The sequence below is a fragment of the Aphelocoma coerulescens genome, chromosome 2 (assembly GCF_041296385.1).
Source record: "Aphelocoma coerulescens isolate FSJ_1873_10779 chromosome 2, UR_Acoe_1.0, whole genome shotgun sequence".
NCBI classification, from domain to species: Eukaryota; Metazoa; Chordata; class Aves; order Passeriformes; family Corvidae; genus Aphelocoma; species Aphelocoma coerulescens.
In genome coordinates, this window is record NC_091015.1 from 7,644,441 (window position 1) to 7,666,159 (window position 21,719).

At 40.1% G+C, this 21,719-nt stretch overlaps 1 protein-coding gene across 4 annotated transcripts in view; it reads right to left on the reverse strand.

The window, feature by feature from the left end:
- Positions 1–8,320: 8,320 nt before the first annotated feature.
- The window catches only part of PAXIP1 (PAX interacting protein 1), a 32,894-nt gene continuing 19,495 nt past the window's right edge, over positions 8,321–21,719 (reverse strand). For 2 of the 4 annotated variants that reach the window (XM_069006396.1, XM_069006393.1), the window contains exons 11-21: positions 20,728–20,849; positions 19,998–20,182; positions 19,822–19,865; positions 17,343–17,410; positions 16,853–16,955; positions 13,897–14,065; positions 12,248–12,348; positions 10,949–11,083; positions 10,790–10,865; positions 9,572–9,636; positions 8,321–9,103 (exon numbers count right to left, since the gene is read on the reverse strand). In XM_069006396.1, coding sequence (XP_068862497.1) covers positions 9,092–9,103; positions 9,572–9,636; positions 10,790–10,865; positions 10,949–11,083; positions 12,248–12,348; positions 13,897–14,065; positions 16,853–16,955; positions 17,343–17,410; positions 19,822–19,865; positions 19,998–20,182; positions 20,728–20,849 — 1,080 coding nt within the window. In that variant the 3' untranslated portion in view covers positions 8,321–9,091. The other 2 variants (XM_069006394.1, XM_069006397.1) reach the window with 2 other exon arrangements.

The window sequence follows — 21,719 nt, forward strand, 5'->3', positions numbered from 1 at the left end:
ACATCGGGAGCACAGGGTTCTGCCAGGCTGCAGAGCCCAACAAAGTCAACAAACAAAACAAACCAGCAATAGAAGACTCATTACAGTCATGCCAGAGCAATCCAGTCCTTCCAAGCACTTTTTCTCCATGATGTCCTAAAGAAAAACCCTCTCGTGCTCAGTGCTGCCTTTAACAGTGTTTGGTGACACTTGTGCATGAGAAGCACCAAGCCCAACACGATGAGCACAGCTGGGAGGAGAGGTGGGGTGTAGGTAACAGATGTGCTGTAGTTCCCATCCTCATTCCCAATGGGAGCATCCTTGCCCTTGCCAGGACCACAAAGCACAAATGATCCTGTTTTCCTTCCTAGAAGCCATAGGACCCTGAGGCTGCAGCCCCTTTTGCTGAGAAAGCAGCACTCTGGTGTGACGTGTACTTGGTGACGCTCTCTTGCCTCTGCTTATTGTCACCTGTTTTTCAAAGGGTCCTTTGGTACCTATTTGTGCAGGAGGAGCTGCAAGCAATGATTGTGATGGAAACCTCTGCCACATGTGTGTTAACAGGTACTTTATCCCTCCCAGAACCTGCAGTTGTGGGGGACAGAGGTGTCATTTCCGGACTCCAGGAATGTGTTTGGAAAAGGAACATGTGGCAAGCACTCATTCAGGACTTGCAGAACAGCACACAGCAACAGGCCACACTGATAAGGCTGTTGCTTCCTTCTTCCTTTCTTCAATACTTCTTTCTATGCAGACACAATCACTGGTGCTGTCACACAGATTCCCTGTCACGTTAAAGCAGTTGTATGTCCTGTGCATTTTATAGGCAGAAGTGGGGCAGCTGTTAGTCTTTCTCTAAGTTACTAGGGTGAGTTTTCAGCCTTGCTGGAACTGGGACTTGCTGCAAACTGGCAGAGCATGGAATTGCAAGACAAGTCACCAACAAAACAAGAGGACTGGCTCTGTGCATTTGCAGCCACAAAACACACATTTTGGAAGAAACTTGCCATGGTGGGTAAAAATTAACCAGGAGTAGTGAGCGGAGTTAATGCAAGAGGCTGGGAGCAGGTGGCTGTGGCTCTATCCAGGTTGCTCATTGTCAGGCTGTGTCTGCTACCTGGGTAACCCCAGCTCTGGTGCTTTAGGGTGGGTGTAAGTTTGGTGACAATCACAAGAGGTCAGTACAGCTACTCCCATGTTTTCATGTTAAACACATGCTTTCATTCCCCAGGGTCTGAAGTTACCTGGACTTTCTTCACTGGATTCAGCAGTTAAAGGGCAAAACCCAGAGAGTGCAACTCAGTTTTTGCTGATGTATTAAATTCTCTCCATATGGCACAAAGGGGTATTATTGCTTTCCTAAAAATCCGGGGAGCTATACTCACCACAGCAAAGTAAATCAGTCTTTCTGCAGAAAGAAGTAAAGCAAAGCAGCATTGGCTGCAACAGCTCTTTCTACCTCCTTTGTCATTTCCAAATTTGAAGAGCAGAGAAGCCCAGGAACCATGTTTTTTCCACTATGAAACATAACCCAGTGCCAGCTGGTGTTCGGTATGGTCATTTCCCAAAGCAGAAGAAATTGATTTAAATCTTTATAGGTAGAAAAAGAGCTGTTTCTGTCCTTATATTTCCCATGCTGAGCTTAAAAATTTTATAGGATGGTACAATCAAACCTGTAATTTTTCTGACAGTCCTTTGAAGGACATACTTATCCTTCCACTTCTGCCCCTCTGTTTTCTTACCCCGTGAGAGGATGCTTAGGACAGAAACTTCACCTGTGCTCTGTAAGGGCTCCACGGCTGTTTGCAGCTTCTGTGTGGAGGGAGGGTGATGAATTTCTAGAGGTCTGTGTAACTGAAGGTTAAACAATTCATAACATCAGTTAGATCCCCTAAATAAACGACTGAACTACCCTGAAGTGCTGCATGATGTGCTCGTGATGTTGTTAACAGGTGCAAGAGGGAGGAGGTGGTAAGTTAGCACTTATGCCTAGTGTGGTGTTGGAGGAAAAAATAAACTTTAAAAGGTTCTCTCCTTGTTTTTTCAGAGTGTGGATAAACTACAAGACTTCTGCAGTGTTTCAGCAGTTACAAGTGTTGCTGCTGCAAAACTGGAAATGAGAATTCCCATTTCAGTTTCCCCACAGTGAGCACGTTTGATTATAGTGGTTTTGTTTCTGTTTTGTTTTCTCAATTAGTTTTATATCAGTTACTTTATTATTTGATACCTTAATAATTCATTTTGCCTTCCTAGTCAAAAAGCCCCAAGCTAGTTTCATTAAAATCGAGTTTCTTGCAATATACTTCAATTTAAATGGAACAATTTACTAATTTGTCAGCTCCCAGAGGCTCCTAGACTTACAAAATCTCCCCAACACACCCTATTTTTTGGGCAGAGTACATTTTCTCTCATTGTCCAGAGGCACTAACGTGAAGTTTCCACTCTTGCTTGCTATTACCCCTGCATCTCTTTCAAAGCAAGCAAGACCATGCCTCCCTGGGATGCTCAGCTGTTCCAGCTGCAGGCTGAGGACCAGAGACTGAGTTCTTGGGAGCCATCTCAGCCCACCCCCTCACATCTCCTGTATTCCCCTGCCCTTGCTGTTGAACTCAACACTTCATTTAGCTCTTAGAAGTTTCTTGGTTCTCAGAAAGCCCCTGTGTCTCACATCCATGTGAGAATGGGGTTTATGTTCATCACTGTCCTGGGTTGCAGTGTATTCTATTACCATCCTCATGAGCTGTTGAAATCAGGTGGGGCAGTGTTTCCTTGCCTCCTCCCCCCAGACTATCTTGCTGTTAATGGCCCATCATTGTCCTGCTGCATGACTCAGAGATAACTCCCTCCGGACTATCTTCTGTTAATGAGCCTAATCAACACCTGGCCTCATGACTCATTACCCCATTGTGAGATGCTCCACCCAGAGGAAGGAACCAAGCATCCCATCGTGGATATAATCTGGGACTCTGAACACCGGAGACACTCTTTCCACTGGATTTCCAGAGGACAGGAGCTACACAGCCACCACTGGACTTTCTGAGAAAGAGCAGACCCCTTCTACTACAGGATCACTACTTCAGAGGACTGCAGCCACCATTCCACCAGACTGCTACCACCACCCTGCCTAACAGGGACTCAGGTTGTATCTTGACTTTGTCAGTGTTTTCTTTTCCTTTTCTTTAATTTCCATTAAATTGTTATTCTGACTTGGTGCCTCCCACTGGTTTGTTTTCAAACTAGCACAATCACTCAAAATGATCTGCAGAGAGAGGCACAGCAGCTCCAGCCCCCGAGCAGGGTTTGTTCTCTCGGTGTATTGCTGACGAGTGACTAATGTTCCCAGGGCTTCACACAGCCCCCAGCTCGCCCTGTGCTGCAAGGGATGATGTCACTTAATCAGATGATGTCACCAGATAAAATAGAGGAGTTTCCAATCACAAAACCTTTCCTCCAGGTGCACAAGTAACTCAGAGCTTGGCCACTTTGATCATCTCTTCTAGGAAGATATTCTCTCTTCTTGTAAAGCAGTTTACAAACATTCTTTTCTTCTACCTACCAGGATGAAGAGAGGTTTTCCTTTAATAACTGGACTTTATTATATCATCTGTTCCATGGAAGTAAAAATGAAATTCACACTACAAAACTTCTTGGGATGATAAGAGAGGAAATGAAGCTGTATCAGTCACTGTGGATCAAGAGGAAAAGGCTCCATAAAACCAATATGTTGAGATATTCATTGCAAAGAAACTGGAGAATCTGCTTGTGAGGAAACTGCTCAATTTCCACTCCAGAACTGTGCCATGACCCCACGTTCACGTGAGGAACAGCCAAGTTGAAGAGCACAGATGGAAATGAGAGCTGCTGCTCATGCTGGAGACAGCAGCCTGGAGGGGTTAGAGGCCAAGGACACAAAATATATTGCTTTTAATGCCCTAAGCAGCACTTTTGATACGCTGGATAGCTTTTATACCATGCTGGCTACTCTGTCAGAAAGATGGTGGCTTTGGGGAGGCCAGGTAAAGAAGTCTACAGCCCAATAGCAGCTAGAGAGTCTGTAGAGTTAAATTACTGGCTACTGCAGCCTTCTCTAGGAACTGAGGAAAACAGAGCCAGGGGTAAAAGCAGAGTAGGAAGCACTGGACTGACAATATGCTCACTGCATGAGAAGCAAGGTGCTGGTTTTGGCAGGGAGGTGTCTCACTCCATCCAGGTAGAGTTATGTGGGTTTGTTGTGTTTGAAACTCTCCTGGAAAGGTGACTGAAATACAACTTGGACCACAGCTCCTCTCAGTTCTCCCCTTAGGTGATGTGAGCTGTAACTCAGCTAAAGGACGCTGGAAGAGGAAGGACATGCCTGTGTTTTGATCCCTCCCTTTTTCAGTCCCATCTGCAGAGTCTCTCCACAAACCCACACCTGCCTGCAGGACCTGTGTGCCTCCAGCCACACCCAGGTTTGAACGCGGGCGAGTCACCACTGAAGGGCTCTGTGGATGCACTTTCCCAGGCGAGCAGCAGAACGTCACTGCAGGCAGAACACAGCTGGTTTATGTCACATCTGTCACGGCCTCGGAGCTCCCAGCCCAGACAGAGCTCGGTAACTTCTTAACCCCTCCTGACTCATCTGCAATTCAGATTTCTCCGGGCTGGCCTGTTGGCTCAGTCTGCCTCTCTCCATGCTGGGCTGGAAGCCACAATTGTCACGTGAAAAATCACACTCTTCTCTCCCTCTCTCCTTTGAAAATATTTCATTGCTTTAACTGAACATAAGACAACTCTGAGCTGCTTTAAAGTACATACTTTTTTTCAGAGGGCTCCTCTGGGGAAGGCTGCCTGACTGCCTGCTCTTATCACTGAGCTCCTCTTCCTTCCCTCTGCTCCAGCCTGGCCTCTGGAAGGCTGGTGGGCTCCAGTTCTTTTGGGCCCCAAGTTAATCCAGCCTTCACAAATACAGTTCAAATACTTATTTTTTTCAGACAAAGACATTTCTCTATCTTCTCTCACAAAGTCCCTTTGTACTGCAGGAAGGGACTGTATTACATAGTTACTGTCAATAAAAAGCTGTGAGTTTATAGAGTTTAAATACCAAATCCCAAAAGCCGTGAAAATTGTGAAGATGTGTATTTGCTTATTGAAGCATTTGCAGTATCTGTAAGGAGAAAATTCCTGTCACCAGAAAGGATTGTGCAATTGCCCACAGCACTACAAGTTAAATGGAATTAAGTGAGGAGGATTTGTCCTATAAAGACACAAAAAGCAGGGAAGGAAACTTATTTCATCTCTGATATAACTGCATCATTTAAAGTCCTTTGGTTGATATACTAATAAAATATGGTCTCTTGAGCTTAAAATACTTTTTTTTTTTCCATTTTTGGTGTCGCTTGCTACAAGGACAAACCCACTCAAAGCTGTCTGATCTGGGGTGCTCCCTGTTACTGATGCTTCCTCCCTGGCAAACACGGCCTGGTCTCTTTCTGACAAAACACTGCTCAAGGATCAGAGAAACCTACCCTCTTCGTAAGGGTGGGAGTATTTTCCCCAGCATCCCTCACTCTTCACACGTGTCTGCATTCATACTACACAGGTTAAAATTCCCACTGAAGAGCTCATCTCCTAAGGGCTCAGTCCTCCAGGGAAAGCTCCCATATCCACTGAGGAAGCTTCTCAAGCATGCCTGTCCCTTGGGACGAGTCTCTTGTGCTTCAAGGAAAGCAGGTAAGAGCCAGACTCTGCTGGGCGGCATGTGAGGATGAAACGAGCATCACCAGCCACTTGTGGAACAATCAATTTTCTGAATAAATACAAAGATGATTTATTTTCTTGAGGGTAGCAAAAATACAGAAATGAAATGCCCAGAGGTTGTGGCATCTCCATCCTTTGAGATACTGAACATTTAACCTCCAGAGGTCTACTCCAGATGTATTTCTGCAAATCCATTCCACAATTCTCCTTGATGACTCACAGCAAAGAAAGCTGCACAGTAACAAGTGGAGACCATGTCTGCTTGACTTCCAACATATCCCTAACTGATGGAATGTCTTTGCTATTAGATATGTTCTTCATTTACCTTTAAATAACTACTTTATCAGAACGGGTTTTCTATAAACCACAAGTTTGTATTATGGACCTTTGGCTTCTGCAAGCAACTAAGTGACAACATGCAAAGGTACTTTTTTTTTCCGCCCTGAATACAAAGGACAGGATCAAATGAACACTTGAGTATTACAACTTTCCACTAAGGAAAAAGCATGTTCATAACAGCAATGCTGTATCAGAATACTCCATCAAACCCTTTCTCTATCACTAATCACATGCACAGTAACATCTGTGCAAGCCAGTTGGCTCTGGACAGCTCCTATGGTTCTTGAAAGACTACTTCTTGGCAGGTTGTGTTTTTCACTCTAATTGAAAGGTTAATCCAATAAGTCATACTTGTATGTTGGCTAAATAAACACAGTCTTCACTGATGATGAAACAGATGCATTACCACTCATGTTTCCCATGGGGTTCATTTGTTCCATGATCACATTTGGTTTTCTTCAAGCTCCTCTATGCAGTATCTGACAGCATTTTGGATAGTTTTCGTAAGGAAATTTACCTTGCAGATGCTATTGCATTTGTGTCTTAACAGTTTCTGGTAAGGGTATTACATATCCTCAACGTTGCTTCATTTGGAAAATGTGGAGGAAGCCAATCTTACAAAAGGCTGAGAACTCTCAGTGAGCACAAATGCATTATGGAGTGGAGCAGTCTATGCTGCTGAGGCTGAGACTGCCAACACATCCAAACCTGGTTTCCCTCTGCCTCTCCCTCAGCGAGGCTCTCATCTTGCACCAAGCTGTTGTAGCAGCTCTCTTTAGCTTCTAGGACCCAGTCCTGCAAGGTCATGTGCCTTGAGTCTGATTCTGTGCACAACTGAGCTGACCCCTGACACATGCGTGTCTCTCTGAAAGCAGCATTTACACTTGATAGGACAACACATCATTGATAAGGCAGGCAGAACTCTTGGTGAATGCACAACAGGTACAAAATATGCATTCAAGTAGTTTTGTGTACCACAACATTGCCACGCATCCAAAAGCTGCAACAGCTGATATTTGTTTTAAAGGAAAAGGCACTCAAGAATCTTCCTGCAACTTGGTAATGAGAACAATGAAAAAGATCTCAAGCCCTACACAGATTAACAGAGATTTAGATCATTTCAATACTACATTCTTAAGTGGGGCAAAAAGGTGCACTTATTTCTCCATTAAAAACAGTATTCATGCAATGTATTATGACATTCTTTACGCTGGGATTACCTTTATTTATCTTCTGTGTTCTAAAAGGTTTAGATAACTAAACTACTTTGTTGAACTGTTAGAGATGTGTCTCTGCAGGGCTCTTTAAGCCAGGTTTCAGAGATGTTCTGTCCCTCCACTGACAGTAAAGGGAGACCAGACTTGCCAGGTCCACGTGTCTGAACAATTTAAGTCATTTGCACAACAACTCATCAACCAACAATTAACTTCCACTCCAGTCCCTCCTTCATTTTTACTATTTTTAAAAGTTAAAGCATAAAATCATGTCATCAATTTCCAGCCTTAGGTCTCCACATTACAGACCTCCTTAATGTGTCTTGTAAAAGGAAACTGCACTTTGGAGAGCTGAACATCACACCAAGAAAAAACACAGAACTCTGACACATAAGTAAATGGCATTTGTGAAGAAGTATCATTTCCTCCCATTCTGTACCACACCTCTATAACCTTTCATTCACTACAAACCATGGTGACCAAAGTGCAACACTCTCATTTATCCCATTTTGCCACCTTCCCAAAAGTCCTGCTGGTAGAAATTTTACCATTCCTGTGATCCTCACACAGCCTCCTACTGCTCCCAAAAGAAAAGCCAAACACAGGAGCAGGTCAGGACATGGATAGAGCTGAGGAACCAGAGCCAGCAATAAAAGGCAACAGGCGCACGCTGACCTCTGAGGGACCTCACTCATCTTGACATTTACGACCAGTGGGTTCTTACAGCAGCCATTTGTCATTCACTTAAGCACTTTGTTCCACTGAGGCATTGGGAGAAAGGCAACAGAATCAGTAAACCCAAGCAGCAGCTGGATTTACACTTTAAGCCACAGCACAAAAGAGATTTGGAATCAGTCATTTCCCTGATAGGGGAGTACAGATACTCACTTGTCCGTACAGCATCAGAGCAGAATTGTCTTGCTGATCAGAAAAAAAATGCTTTTAGGATCACTTTTTTATCTACTGAAATCTAAACTGATAAAAATGGTCAAATCAGATTATTAGAACTCTGTGTGTTGCAGGAAATACAACTGAATATAGATTCGGGAGACTCTTTTTATAATATTTATTTAGTAAAACTCACTATACAAACAAAAAGTTATCACAACAGTGTAATATGCAGGGTTATAGTTTCTTCTTCCTTCAAGCTGCTTCTCTGCTTCAGTAAAAACACATATATACATTTACAATGATTTCCCTTTGAAGCACTGGGATTCATATATTAAAACATACCTGGTAAAATAAGCTCAAAATAATTTCACATTGCTTGGAAAAAGATTTGAGTAATTTACTCTTACCAGAGTGCCATTGTTGCACAGTATTCAAAAAAATGAACGACCACTAAAATATAGAGTAAAACATTTAAAAGTACATTTATTTCAAATGTGGGCAAAATATCAATATAAAAGAAAATAGAGTATAAGAAATAAAAATAAAGTACAAAACATTTTCATCTTCAACATCCATAATTTAATAGATAGCAAGCCCTTTTATTTTTACATCCAAATTACACTTTTGGCTGAAGTACCATAATTTATTTTAAAACGCTTAAAAACGGGCTCATCATGATACCTAAAGTGGGCTCTTTTAAAATGGTAGTATAATACAAAACATAGTAAATTATGTTTCAGCATAATAAAATTACACATCCTAAAAAAGATGCAGTTTATTTTTGCTTTCCTGCTTTAAACTGCTCATCATCCCTAGGAAAACAGCTGGAAAACAGCATCCACAGGAAGTTCTAGTTGCTTTGTACAATGGCTGAACAGCTAGATATAGTGCTCCAAGGATTCTGGAGCAGTAAGGCATTTTACTATCCATCAAGTAAATTTATATGTAAGCTCGTTAAGAAAGAACAACTGTAAGAAATGACAGCTTCTATATAAAACATGCATAAAGACATAGAGGCCTTGCTGGTCCCTCCACTGCATTTATCAAACAGGGTCTATAATCTTCAGTAAAAAGCTATTTTCCTCATCTGAAAGTAACTTGTGCTAAATATTTTCCTTAGTGACAAGGTTTTTTCCATTGTCTAATAGGCTACTATTTACCAATTTATTTAATATTTACTAATATTTACTACTCCTTTGTGACCACCCTGCCTCCCTCCTCCCCTGAAGTATTTCCCATCAAAAAGTAATTCCATGTTGAATTTAAGCTAGGTTTTTGGGTGTTAAACTACCCTCCTATCAAGTAAATATTACATAACCTAAAAAACTACAATTAATTAGTTCCTAACTAAGAAAAACTTTCAGTAAACCACACTCCCCCTAAGCAGCAGAATGTCTTTACACAAAAGGATATGATTCATAATCCAGTGTTTGAGTAAGTACTCCAGTCAGGACAAACTCAGCATTGTGGACATCTGGAAATATCAAAATTCATACAGTTCACACCCTACACAGAAATTCTGCCTCATTCTGCAGATGTCAGGAGGGGCTGTTCTGGACCTTTGTGGCCTTCATGCAAGGGTGTGCAGGGGTGTCACCCCACCACTACCAGGGCCCTACAATCAGCCCTTACACCTGACACTGCACAGACCACACTTGTCCATTCATACTCCTGTTAATAATTAGCACCTATTGGGGCGTTACACTAAAGTAAAAATACCTAAAGTGAAAAACCCCAACTCACTTGATGAATACTGAGATGGTGCCCTGGTTTCAATATGGATACAGTTCCTTTCTTAGTAGCTGGTACAGGGCTGTGTTTTGCATTTAGGATGAGGATAATGTTGATAGCACACTGATGCTTTAGCTGTTGTTAAGCCGTGCTTACCCTAAGTCAAGGACTTCTCAGCTTCCCGTGCTCTGCCATCAAACAAGTGCACAAGGAGCCAGGAAGGGGCATGGCCAGGACAGCTGACCCCAAGTGGCCAGAGCGATACTCCACACCACAGAACACCATGCCCAGTATATCAACTGAGAGGAACTGGCTGGGAGCCACTGCTCACTGCTCAGGGATGGGCTGGGCACTGGCCAGTGGGCAATGAGCAATTGTGTTATGCATCATTTGTATCTCTTGGGTTTTACTCCTCTCTCTTTCATTGCTATTATTACAATTTTTATTATTAAGCATGTTGTTGCTACTGTCATTAGTATTAACAGTATATTACCTTATTTCAGTTATTACAGTCTTCTATCTCAACCCATGAGGTTTACTTTTTTCTAATTCTCTTCCCCTCCAGTGTTGTGGTGGCAGGAGCCAGGGTGTGGTATTGAGCTGCCTTTTGGGCTTAAACCACAGAACACAGGAACTTTGCCTGAACAGGACTAAAACCCCAAGGTCCAGCCTAACCTTCCAAAAATTTATGATGACCTGCCTATAAAATAATTATTAAAAATGGCCAGCAAGCAGCTGTTTCAGATTTCTCCACGGTTTGCAGGATAGTCCATGTGTCCCTCTATTACCTGAAAGCTTCAAATGACCTCTGTATTTGTATAATAATAACTGTAAAAGAAGAAAAAAAATCAAAATAATAGCTATACTGTTGAAATGACAATAAAGGTTTTACATACCTATGCCTCGTGCGAAATATTCTCGACACAAATGAAGGTCATTTTCACAGGAAATCAAGATTATCTCCGGCAAACTCTAAAGGCAAGAAACTAATGGTAAGCTCAGAAGAATATGGTAAGGTATTATCAATAAATTTTAGAAAGCAACACTCAACACACTTTATTCTGCTTATGCTCCATGAGTTTTCGAAAAGAAGGTTGTTTAGATAATACTTTTCCTCCTGCGCACTCCACAATAGCTTTCATGGTGGAAAGACTGGGACAAATTCCAGGTGTAATGTAAAAATATTTTCCCTAAAAAGAGAAAAGGAAGAACAAGAAAAAACATTATTTTGTTAACTGATTTCTGCAACACATAAAGTTTTAATGTCATGTGACACTTCTTTTATACAACAGGGCAGGCTTTGTAAGCTGGGGTCGGGTTTATGGACACAGATTCATCAGTTGATGAGTTGTCCTTAATTACTGCTGATGTTTCCCCCGGAGGGGCAAATCTACAATTCTGATAAATTTGAACAGTTCAGGTGTGCCTATTTCCACAGCTGTAAAAGAACAACTGCAGCTTGGTAAAACACGTAAGAACAATGCTCCTTGCTTCTTTGAGCACAGCAACATCTCAAGTGTTACAAAAGAATTTTCATCTTTTAATTAACAGCCAATTTATTACTTCCTGACAAAAATTATTCTACTACTTGACTGAGATAGGTGATCAGATCACAAAGTAGATTATCTCTGTTAATCAGCTAGGAATAGAAAACCAGAAAACACCTTGCTATTTAGTCTGCAAAACGGAGAGCAAAATGTAGCATTTAGACATAACAGAAGACATAGATTCTTATTCATTACAGGTTGAAAAAATACCTGTTTTAGGTGGTTTACCTCAATAAACAGTCTGTAATTCAGTTAGGCTGAAGAATCTTTAGCAATTCACATCTCCAGATACCTCTCTGCACTGTAATGTAATTTTAACCAGAGGCACGAAAACATCTTGCACCATCCTAGCAAAGAGCCTGGTGGAAAGTGCAGTCTCCAAGGAGAATCATACTACAACTCCCTGAGGCTGAAGGGCAAACTCACTCTCAGACTCCCATTTTTATGGGCAAGTGCTCTGACTATGAGGCTGGTGTAAAAAAGAAAAGAGAAAAGAAAGAAAAGAAAGTCCCCTCCGTAAGTGGCTTTTTACAAGTAACAACAGTGTTCTAAATTTTGGCAGGGAATAAATATATTAAGTGTGTTTTGTTAGCATCTACAGGATCCAGTCATTCAGAGGGTTTACATCCACCCCCAATGATGCTTAAGCAGGAAATAGGCATAAAGTCAGAAAGAAAATTTATAACAAATGTTTGATGTTATATACCAGTCTCCTCTACTGCTTTCAGCTATAAAACCTGTGGTCCCAATGCTGAAAAATCAGGTTGAAAAACTCCAAGTGTTTAAACGCTGTGTTAAACTGCATACCTTGAACAGTGGAGCTACTTGTGCTCTCTTTAGAGACTCCTCTAAACTAAAGCAGAAAAGCACCTCAGCTTCAGCATCTCTGAGCACAAAGTTCTGCTCATCTGAAAAAGAAAGACTGATGATGTGGCACACAAAACACAAACATCCACAGGACCCAGGGTGGAATCTGAGCAGAACATCTTGGTGGCAAAGTGGCTCTGAATAGCAAACACCTACTATAATTTAACATGATTACAATACCCCCTTCCATTAGGCTTCTTACAGTGATGACCCCAAATTACTTGCAGAATTAAACTATGTTTTACCAGTTGCATACCTAGCAACATCACTGTTCCATCAAGTCCCTTTTTCTAACTTATTGGAGAAACTTGCAAATTTTTATTTGATTCTCTGCAAACAAAGGAGCAGAATGATCAAGAAGAAGGATTAAGTTTAAAGTAAAATTATTATGACCACTTAAGGGAGCCCAGAAAATGTCTTCAAGCCCTCACACAGTCTTAACAGGAAGAACTTTCCATCTGTTTCACTTGTCCTGTTACTCAGCCAATTTTTCATTTTTTATTAAGGATGGAATTTCAGTCTTTATCTTTCCACAAAAGCTACGTCAAACACATTTCTAAATCCAATACCCCTAAGTCTAAATGCCAAAACAAAAAAATTATACAGAGAAAAAATTGGTCTTTCCAAGGCCAATTCTGACAACTTGCAAGACACAGAGTAAATACTCTTCCAAAAGACAAAAGAAACAATTAAGACAATTTTTGTAAACAATTGCCATATTTTCCATCATTGTAGCAGGTACTAAACTGGAGCCAGCCCATTAGCTACAAATCAATGTAATTTCAGTAAGTAAACACCTCCAGTACTAGATCACAACTAGATCATCCTTAGTGCCCCAACTTTCTTCATCTTCTAAGAGTTTTCAAATGAATAAATTTCTCAGTTCACTGATGCTGAAGTAAACAAATTGCCTTCTTAGGATTTATAAAAATGTTTGCTGGTTTATTAGCTCATTATCTATAGATTCAAGTCTTTATGGTGGTTAGCCAGTGATGTTATACATTTTCTTCTTACAAATAATTCTATAAAAAGCATAAAATAATAATAAACCAAATAATCACCCTTTCAGAAAGGGTGAATTAAAAAATAATGCAGCCACAGATAGCAATCTACAAAATGGCTAATACAAGAAAAAAATACAATACTTAACAACATCCAGTCATTTAATCACCCTAAAGCAAACTTTTAAAGCATGCTTTTCTTTCATTTAAGGGAAAGAAACTGTATTAAAACAAATGAAAACTAAATGAAACAAAATCTTCTGCTGAAAGAGAACTTGATTTTTAAAAAAAAACCCCACATAATTCTTGTGACAGCTTTGCTTAACCATAACAACACAACCTTCTAACTCAAGTGGAATACAAACTAGCTGCTAATATCATTATTTAAAAACTTAGCAAATTATTCTTTAAGAGGTGTGAACAACGATAGACTTGCTGTAGAATTAAAATTTCTGCTTTCAAAAGCTGAACTCTTTAGAAAATTGGTAAGAAACACTGAAAACGGAAGACAAAACAACAAAGTATATTTAAATATGCTTGTCAATGAACGTTTATTTTACCATAGGAATTGAAACTAATTTAACTTACCAACAAATTTCTGGCATTTGAAACACTCTTCTAACCACTCTGGAGTTACTATGTGCTTGACTACAGAAATTGCTGTCAGGAACTTGACAGTTCGGGTCACTTTACTGGCAATTAGATGGGTACATTTCTGGGCAGAGTCTGCTACTTCACCTCCAAGGATATACAGTTTCTGGAAGTTGTACAAAACACAAATCACAATGGAATAGTTGTTAAAAAAATGGAGGAAAAAATGAAACTAACTATCATAACATCACCATCAAATAAAACTAAGCTCCTAATGAAATAATAAATATAGATTTCTGTATTACAGTCATTCCTTTACTAAAGCTGATTAATTCTGACAGAATTTACAGCCATTGAAAATCCAGGTATTTCCCCACATAAATATCACCTGGCAAGATTGAAAAGTATTCCCTGCTTCTGCAGTTTTTTGATTTTGGGTTGTGCTTTTTTTAAGCAAGGAGCTAACTGTAAGATACAAATTACATTTTTTTTTCAGTGAAATGGGATATTAAATTTTAATTAAGCGATAATAAGAGTATTTAATAATTTTGGTCTTTTCTAGGGAAGGTGCAGTACACACTGTAGCTACAGCAAACTTGATTTTGCTAGGCTTTTCTTTAAAAAGCATCTCATGAAAAACACGTATTCCACATGCATTTTTGATGATAATGAGCAACTATTCCCTTTTCCTTGGTTTAAACTAGCTCCTCACAGTTGCTATCTATCAATTAAACCACTCATTATCTGAAGGAATGAGTAATACAATGAATTAGCTGGTGAGGCAGATCAGATTACCACAGGTGTGAAAGAGTGCTCCCCTCAAAAAAATTTCTAGAATGAAAAAATATTGGGACAGCTTTAGTAACTATGCACCCTGGACTTCTGATTAAGACAAACATTTTGCACAAATAAATAAAACCCACACCAATATCTATAAGCATGAATATTTAACAGACTAGGGTGATTTTATTACATGAATCCTTGGGAGTCTCTAAGCAAGAAAGCCTAAGGGGTGGGTTAGAAGGCCTAAGAGCAATGGGCAGCCCTGAGCACTCTACTGCTCTGATAATGATGAACACGTAGGACACACATGGACAGTGTTTATAGCTCTTCTTTACCATGCTCTGATGGTTTGCATCAAGATGACCCACGAAAGTATTATTCAATGACACTGAACCTCTCCACTATTTACTTCCTTCCTGGTATGTGCAAACACCCTGTGAACAGTCCATTGTACCCCTCTGCAAGGCAAAGGCTGCTGTTTCTATGTTCACCTCAAACACTTCTACGTCTGAGGGTAGATCACACAAGATTTCCACTCTGATGTGGAAGAAATGCTTTTGGCAGAGGTACAAAGATCACCCCTCCATCTCAAGAAGATGAGAAGTATCCAGCCCCAGTTAGGTATCCATACTCTGCAGTTTTGACAGCATCAGTGCTGACAGGTTTCCATTCAACTTCACAAGCTTTGAGGCTGAAGTTGAATGGTTTTTTACTTGTGAGCCACAGCTGTTACCAAGACAGATTCTCTATATAAGTAACCTGCTACCAACTTGACAGAAAATGAGAAGTTCACATTGGACCTTTATGGGATACACTGAAAAATATTACCAAAATATTTAATATCAAGCTTCAAATGCATACACGGCAAAGGAAAAAAAACCCTCTGAAGCTGAACCACTTTAAAAACAAGTATTAGGTGTAATTAAGAAAATATTATGTATTTTTGAGCACACCGAAGTACATATTTGTAAGAAATGTAGTGAACTCAAATTAGACCTTATTTACTTCTCATTATCCGAATGTCATAAATTATTTATAGTTAAGTTTTAGTACAGCTTTATCAGGGAACAGAACAAAACCTCCATAGGAACTTATCTCACACCTGCCATAAGCTTTGTCATCAGCTTTCTTTGAAGCATTTGGCACTACAGATAGCAACTCCACTAGAAGAATCTTGGGTCTTATCCAGTACAACCATCACTATTTTTCTCACCTAAACTTGGTCATGAAATTTGCTGATTTAAAAACAAATGGGGAAAGGGCTTTCTTGCTTTTTAAAGCAGTCCTACAGAAAGAAAAAGCAAGTAGCAGAGTATTATGAAGTAGTTAACTAAAGGAGAACAGCTACCAAATAAAACTCATTTCACATAAACCTACTCTAACGTCATCACCAGTAAGTATGTGTAGGAACCCAGAGTGCTGAGAATATTCCTCTGCCTGTTTTGAAGGGATTTTACCCCCCTGAACAACCCTGTTTTGACCTCCAACCTTGGAAAAAATTACCAGCTATCAGACAAGAATTAGAAAATACAATGGTGTGGATCAGGTGATAGACTACTATGTAAGATTGTCACAGGGTGAAAAATTTAGAGGTTTTGGGCTTCTCTTTGTAGTAAATAGATAAGAGCAAAAAACCATCACAATGGAGGATTGTTGTTCTTCTCCAAACCTTCTTCTTCTTCTTCTTCTACTACTCCATATTCTGCAGTAAAAGTAATTTGGGATGATTGGACAAAAAATTCTGCAGTTCCTGGCTGTGTTACTGAATAATTGGTAGGAAAGTGAAAACAATATACGTTTTTAGCAACCATTGGTTAAATTATCTTTAAAAGGCTGTGTAAATCTTGTTAATTGGACTTTTCTCCTGCATTCTCTGCTCTGTGTTACACCTGGGTCACGCTGGTGACTCTGTTTCTCTGATAAGACTTAATAAACAACTATCTGGCAGCAGTGCAACTCCAGGAAAGTCTCCATTTGTCTCTCAAACTCCTGGCAAGTACTTTAAAAGGCTCTCCCATCAGGAGAGATTTGATTTACAGCACGGTTCAGTGTCAATATGGGGTTTTTTATGCTGGATATATGCTAATCAAGTCTTAGCAAAAATTCAGTATCAATAAAAAAGTTGTCAGATGTTTCAAAGCAGTTCACAAGAGATAAGCCTGAAAGTCACCTTAATGTACTGTTGCACTTGCATAGGTTCAAATCCTGTGAAGAGCACCATTGGTGTCAGCTCAGGGGTGAGTTTTTTAGTAGGTGGTGGCAGGTCTTCAATCCTACAAAATACAGGAAATACAGCAGAATGTGATGTTTGGGCTCAAGGCTGTATAATTTAATTTTGAAATTAGACATGCACACTTTTGCAAGTTTTACCAATGGAAGGCCCAGATGAACAAGAATTAGGCAGAACTTTCTCCGAAGCAAAAAATCACCATGCTGAGAACATGACATATTCTCTTCTTTCTGCACTCTCCCAACTCTTTTACTACTTCACTCTTGTAGCTATTGTTTTATTCCTGCCAACCGTGTAACTGGCAACATCCAAAACCCACTGACAGTTATTTCATTGAGCAGGGCACAGGAAGGTGCAGGCTGTGTGCAGCTGGCACTTCTGAGGAACAGTCAGTTAAGGACTATGGGCACTGACTGCTCGCTGCTCTTACCTTGCTCTTTTGGAAGACGGCTGAAGACTGGATTCATTTTGCTTTGGTTTCAAAGGCAACCTCACACCCTGAAATCAGACCAGTTACATGTTTAGATCTGAATCAAGCAGGGAAACCAACTTCTAACCTGAATTAAACACAAATGAAAATGACATGCTGCTGAAGACATGGAGCACCTCTGCTTACACAACAAAGCCAAGAGCAAAGCTGAGCATCAGCCAAAGCTTCTCCACAAACTTATATTAAGTGTTCACCAAATAAAATACTGTGGGACATTTTTTCCTTTATCCACTGATAATTATCAATGGAAAAGTCAATGAATTAAATGAGAAAGAAACTGAAAAGTCTGTTCATTTGTTAAGTACATGAAGACTACAATATTCTTCCTGGTGCTAAGCATCATGGAATGGTAATGTCCCAGAAAATACTGTTTTACACTCAAGTTCCCTAACTACATAAACAGCAGCTGGATGGATAGTCCCACCTCCCCAGTACCAGATCAGCCTCTAGAGCATGTGCCCAGGGGTGGTTAAATGTAGCTTTTAGGCTCTCCTTGGTCTGAGTAACCTGAAACCACAGCTCTCAGGTTCAGGAGTGTGTAACATCTATTCCTTTTTAACCTTCAAATCGACACCTGAAATTCAATGAAGAATGCTAGAGGCACATGAAGGACAGGCAGCATTGTCCCAGCCTTGCTGTGAGAATGCTCCTTTGGGAGAAATAAGCCACAGGGGTCTGTTCCCTGCTCTCAGGAACAGGCATTTTTATGCTAGACAGCCCATAGTATGAGCAGCTGGAAAGAAAAGTGCACACATTCACATTTTGATGGACATTTCAACTATGAAAAGGCAAGGAGTAGATGGCATCAAGAGCATCTGACAAGACATCTGTCCTCAGAAGAGGACCCCAAATCCCAAGACATACTTGTGAAGGCAGTGAAGCACCTTGTCTTCCCTGACACTTCCACGTGCCCAGCATTTTCTATTACCAAGCCACATTCCTGTGTAGGCACCCAGAGGGCAGCTGGACCAGATTGTCTCCAGAAGCCCCTTTCAGTCTAAGTCACAAAATTCCCACTTCACATGTGCAAGAAGGGTCCCCATAAAAATACAGAAGGGAAGGTACTAAATTACCCATCTGACTACTGGGGTCTCCATTTGCTACACAAGACAAAACACGGACAAAAACCCAGTGTGACTGACCCACACAAAGAAGGCAAGTGTCCATTTTTACGATCAGCTCAACAGCAGTGTGGATGCAAATGGCAGTGGTAACAAACCCAAAACTGAGTTAGTTAAAAGCTATTTTAAATACTAATATTGCATATACTGAATCTTCTCAAAGACTTTTCTGGTTTTCAACAGCAGATATTTTCCGTCTTCAGGAAAATATGAAGACCACAAATTTTTCAAAGCATTTAGTTTTCTAAATGCGAGTTTCCTACAGGCCCACAAAACAATACTACAGGGATCTGTAAGAAGAATGTTTCAAACTTATGGTTAGGAATACAGTAGTGCTTATTTCTAAAGCTGAAGGGTATTCAAGCAACAGTGCCCTGAATCCCCATCTAAAACATTAGTGCAAATTAAGTTCTGTGAGTTACTAAGCACCTCTTTTCTGAACAGTTTACAAAGTGCCTGAGATTCAACTGATCCAGAACACAAGAGGTATGGCAGTAAGTTTTTCTATAATACAAAATGTTATCTGAGAGTCACCTGTAGTACAAATGAACAGAAGTTCATCAGCCTAAACTGGGATTTACCTACATCAAGACATACTGTGCAAAATTATCAAGTATAAATCTGAAATGGGAAGCAAATTTACAATACAAAAAACATGAGATAGGTGTAAGAGCTGACATGGAAACTACAGCTTATTCTGAGTATGTGGAAAACCATCTCATGCTTTGCAGGGTTCACAGAAACTCTACATGACAAAAATTTACTTCTCTTGTATTTTTTCAAGGTACAATTTTTCATTGTTCATTTCCGCTGATATTTCAGGGTTATCAACTACACTTTTTAATGCATGGTATATTTTTAAATCCTAAAATACATGGCACATATGCCCATGGTTTGAGTTCTTAGTATATATCAGAGAAACAATATAAAGAAATTCCACCCTTACTTTACATTATGTATCCTACTTAAAATTCAGTCATTATTACTGATTTTGCGTGTTCTGTCTTAAAAACCCTTATGTGGTCTCATCTACAGAGTATGAGGTACTGACTTAAAAAGTACTAAGCCCTTTGTAAAGGTCTGATGTTGAAATTGAAGAGTGAAACACCTAGCCCAAGGTGCGTTAACAGCAACTTCATTCTGTATATCCCACTAAAATTCCTTAATTCTGCAAAAGATTCTTTCTCAGATTCCTCAAAATAAAATAGAACATTAGCAGAAAGTACAACCAGGAGCTTCAGCAAAGGCAAGGAGTGATCTTATCAAAATAGCTGTATCTATACAATAATTCGACATACCATTAGAAGTTCTGGTGACACCTTTAATGGGACTCTCCAAGCATCTAGGGAACGGAGAACAGAACAAAAATGACACCATTGCCAAGTTGTTTATACCTGAGGAGACAGGCTCCTACTGATTAAACAGGCACATAAAAATGCTGCAGAACAGCAGATTTTGTGAGCGAAACTCTTACCCAGCAGGTTTAGCACGAGGTGCTGGCTGGGAGAGAGCGGGTCCTGGAGGTTGAACACGGTGTAGCGGCTGTGCTGGATCTGCCGCAGCGCCTCGAAGTTGCCCAGCAGGATGTCACAGAGCCACTGCGCGTTCACGCACGGGATCCGCCACTCCTTGGCTTTCTCATACTTCAACCCGCTGGCCCTTGGTGGTCAGAGAAGAATAAAAATAGTATGTATTGCAAAGAAATCAGTAAAATAGCGATTTCTGATAATAAACCTAGAATACCACTCTTTCCTTATTGGTGTATTATTTGTTTAAACTGTGACAGAGGAGATACTCTGAAAAATGTTTTTGTTCTACGTGTCAGAATCAGTCAGTCAGAGAAGAATTTCTGCTGCAAATGGAATCTTTAGACCTGGATTTAAATTCTCCCTCCTCCAACATTTTAGAACAACTACTTAAAAAAAGGTATTTTATTTATGGATGATCTAAGAGTCATCATCACTTAAGACAAAATAGCAACATTGGAAATTACTTTTCTTTTGCCTGTCTTCAGAATGCCAAATTTACCACGTAATATGCACTGTAATTTAGTTCAATAAAAAGTATCATTAAGTTTATTGCTATTGAAGTGCAGAATTAATTAAAACTTTTATAATGAACCATATGTAGCACCTCACATTCAGAGAGGCACTACCTGCCAAGAGGTTGCTGAGAAAGCAAGGACTATGGAGTAAAGCACTTACTCTTTACAGATGAGAACTGTATTGCTGCGACACAGATAGCCCGTGTATTTGGCACCTGCTAGGTAGGCCATGAGCTTGAGGTCATCTCTGTCACTATCAACAAATCCTGTCACAGAGATTATCTGCAGACAGAAAGACACACTTATAAATAACTGAACACTGATAGCACTTACAAAACACTCCCATGGAAAATATTTTTCCATGACTAACTTTTTACATTACAATGAAATGCACAGCATGGTGTATAAGCATTTAATTAAAGCATGGCTTGTAGGATACAAACAGTACAATTTAAAATTGATTTGTTTATACATAAAAATTTCAGGTTTCTAGCAGTAGCTCTGACTCAGGAAGAATCATTTTCATTCTTCTGGTAATATTTCATTCTTCTTTTTCTTATTTACAGAGACCACAGTTGTATTACAAAAGAGCTCAGAGCTAATTTGCTTCTCCCAGGTCTCCCCTCTTCCTTCTGCTGCTATTTATGTTGAAGCACAAAAAAAATGCTTACACTTACTTGCTCTACTCTTAGTATCTGAAAACTGTGTTCTACTCTGCTACGAAGCCAAATAAACTGTGCCAGCTGATCACAGGTGGTGAACTGTAATTCCACATCTCCCATTATTATCTTTAATCTTGACAGGTTTTCATTTTTGCCACTCTCTCCTTTTCTTTAGGAAAAGGCAACAGTAATTTTGTTTGATAGTGTTTATTACATTACATATTACATTTACTACTAACCCCTGAGTTCACATGCATGCTGTTATACTCTGATTTTCCCAAATCTGTATTTCTTTTTCTGTCGGTCAGGACAGGCTATTAGCAAGGCTATCATCCCATATGTCTGAATCCAGCACAAAGAAGTCCAATGCCAAGACATACTTTGGCATCTTGGTTTATACAGCATAGCGCATTCCAAGGTGCCTTTGAAAAAACTAAGATTTTTCAACCCAGTAAAATTCCACTTCCACACAGCTCCTCATTGCACAGGC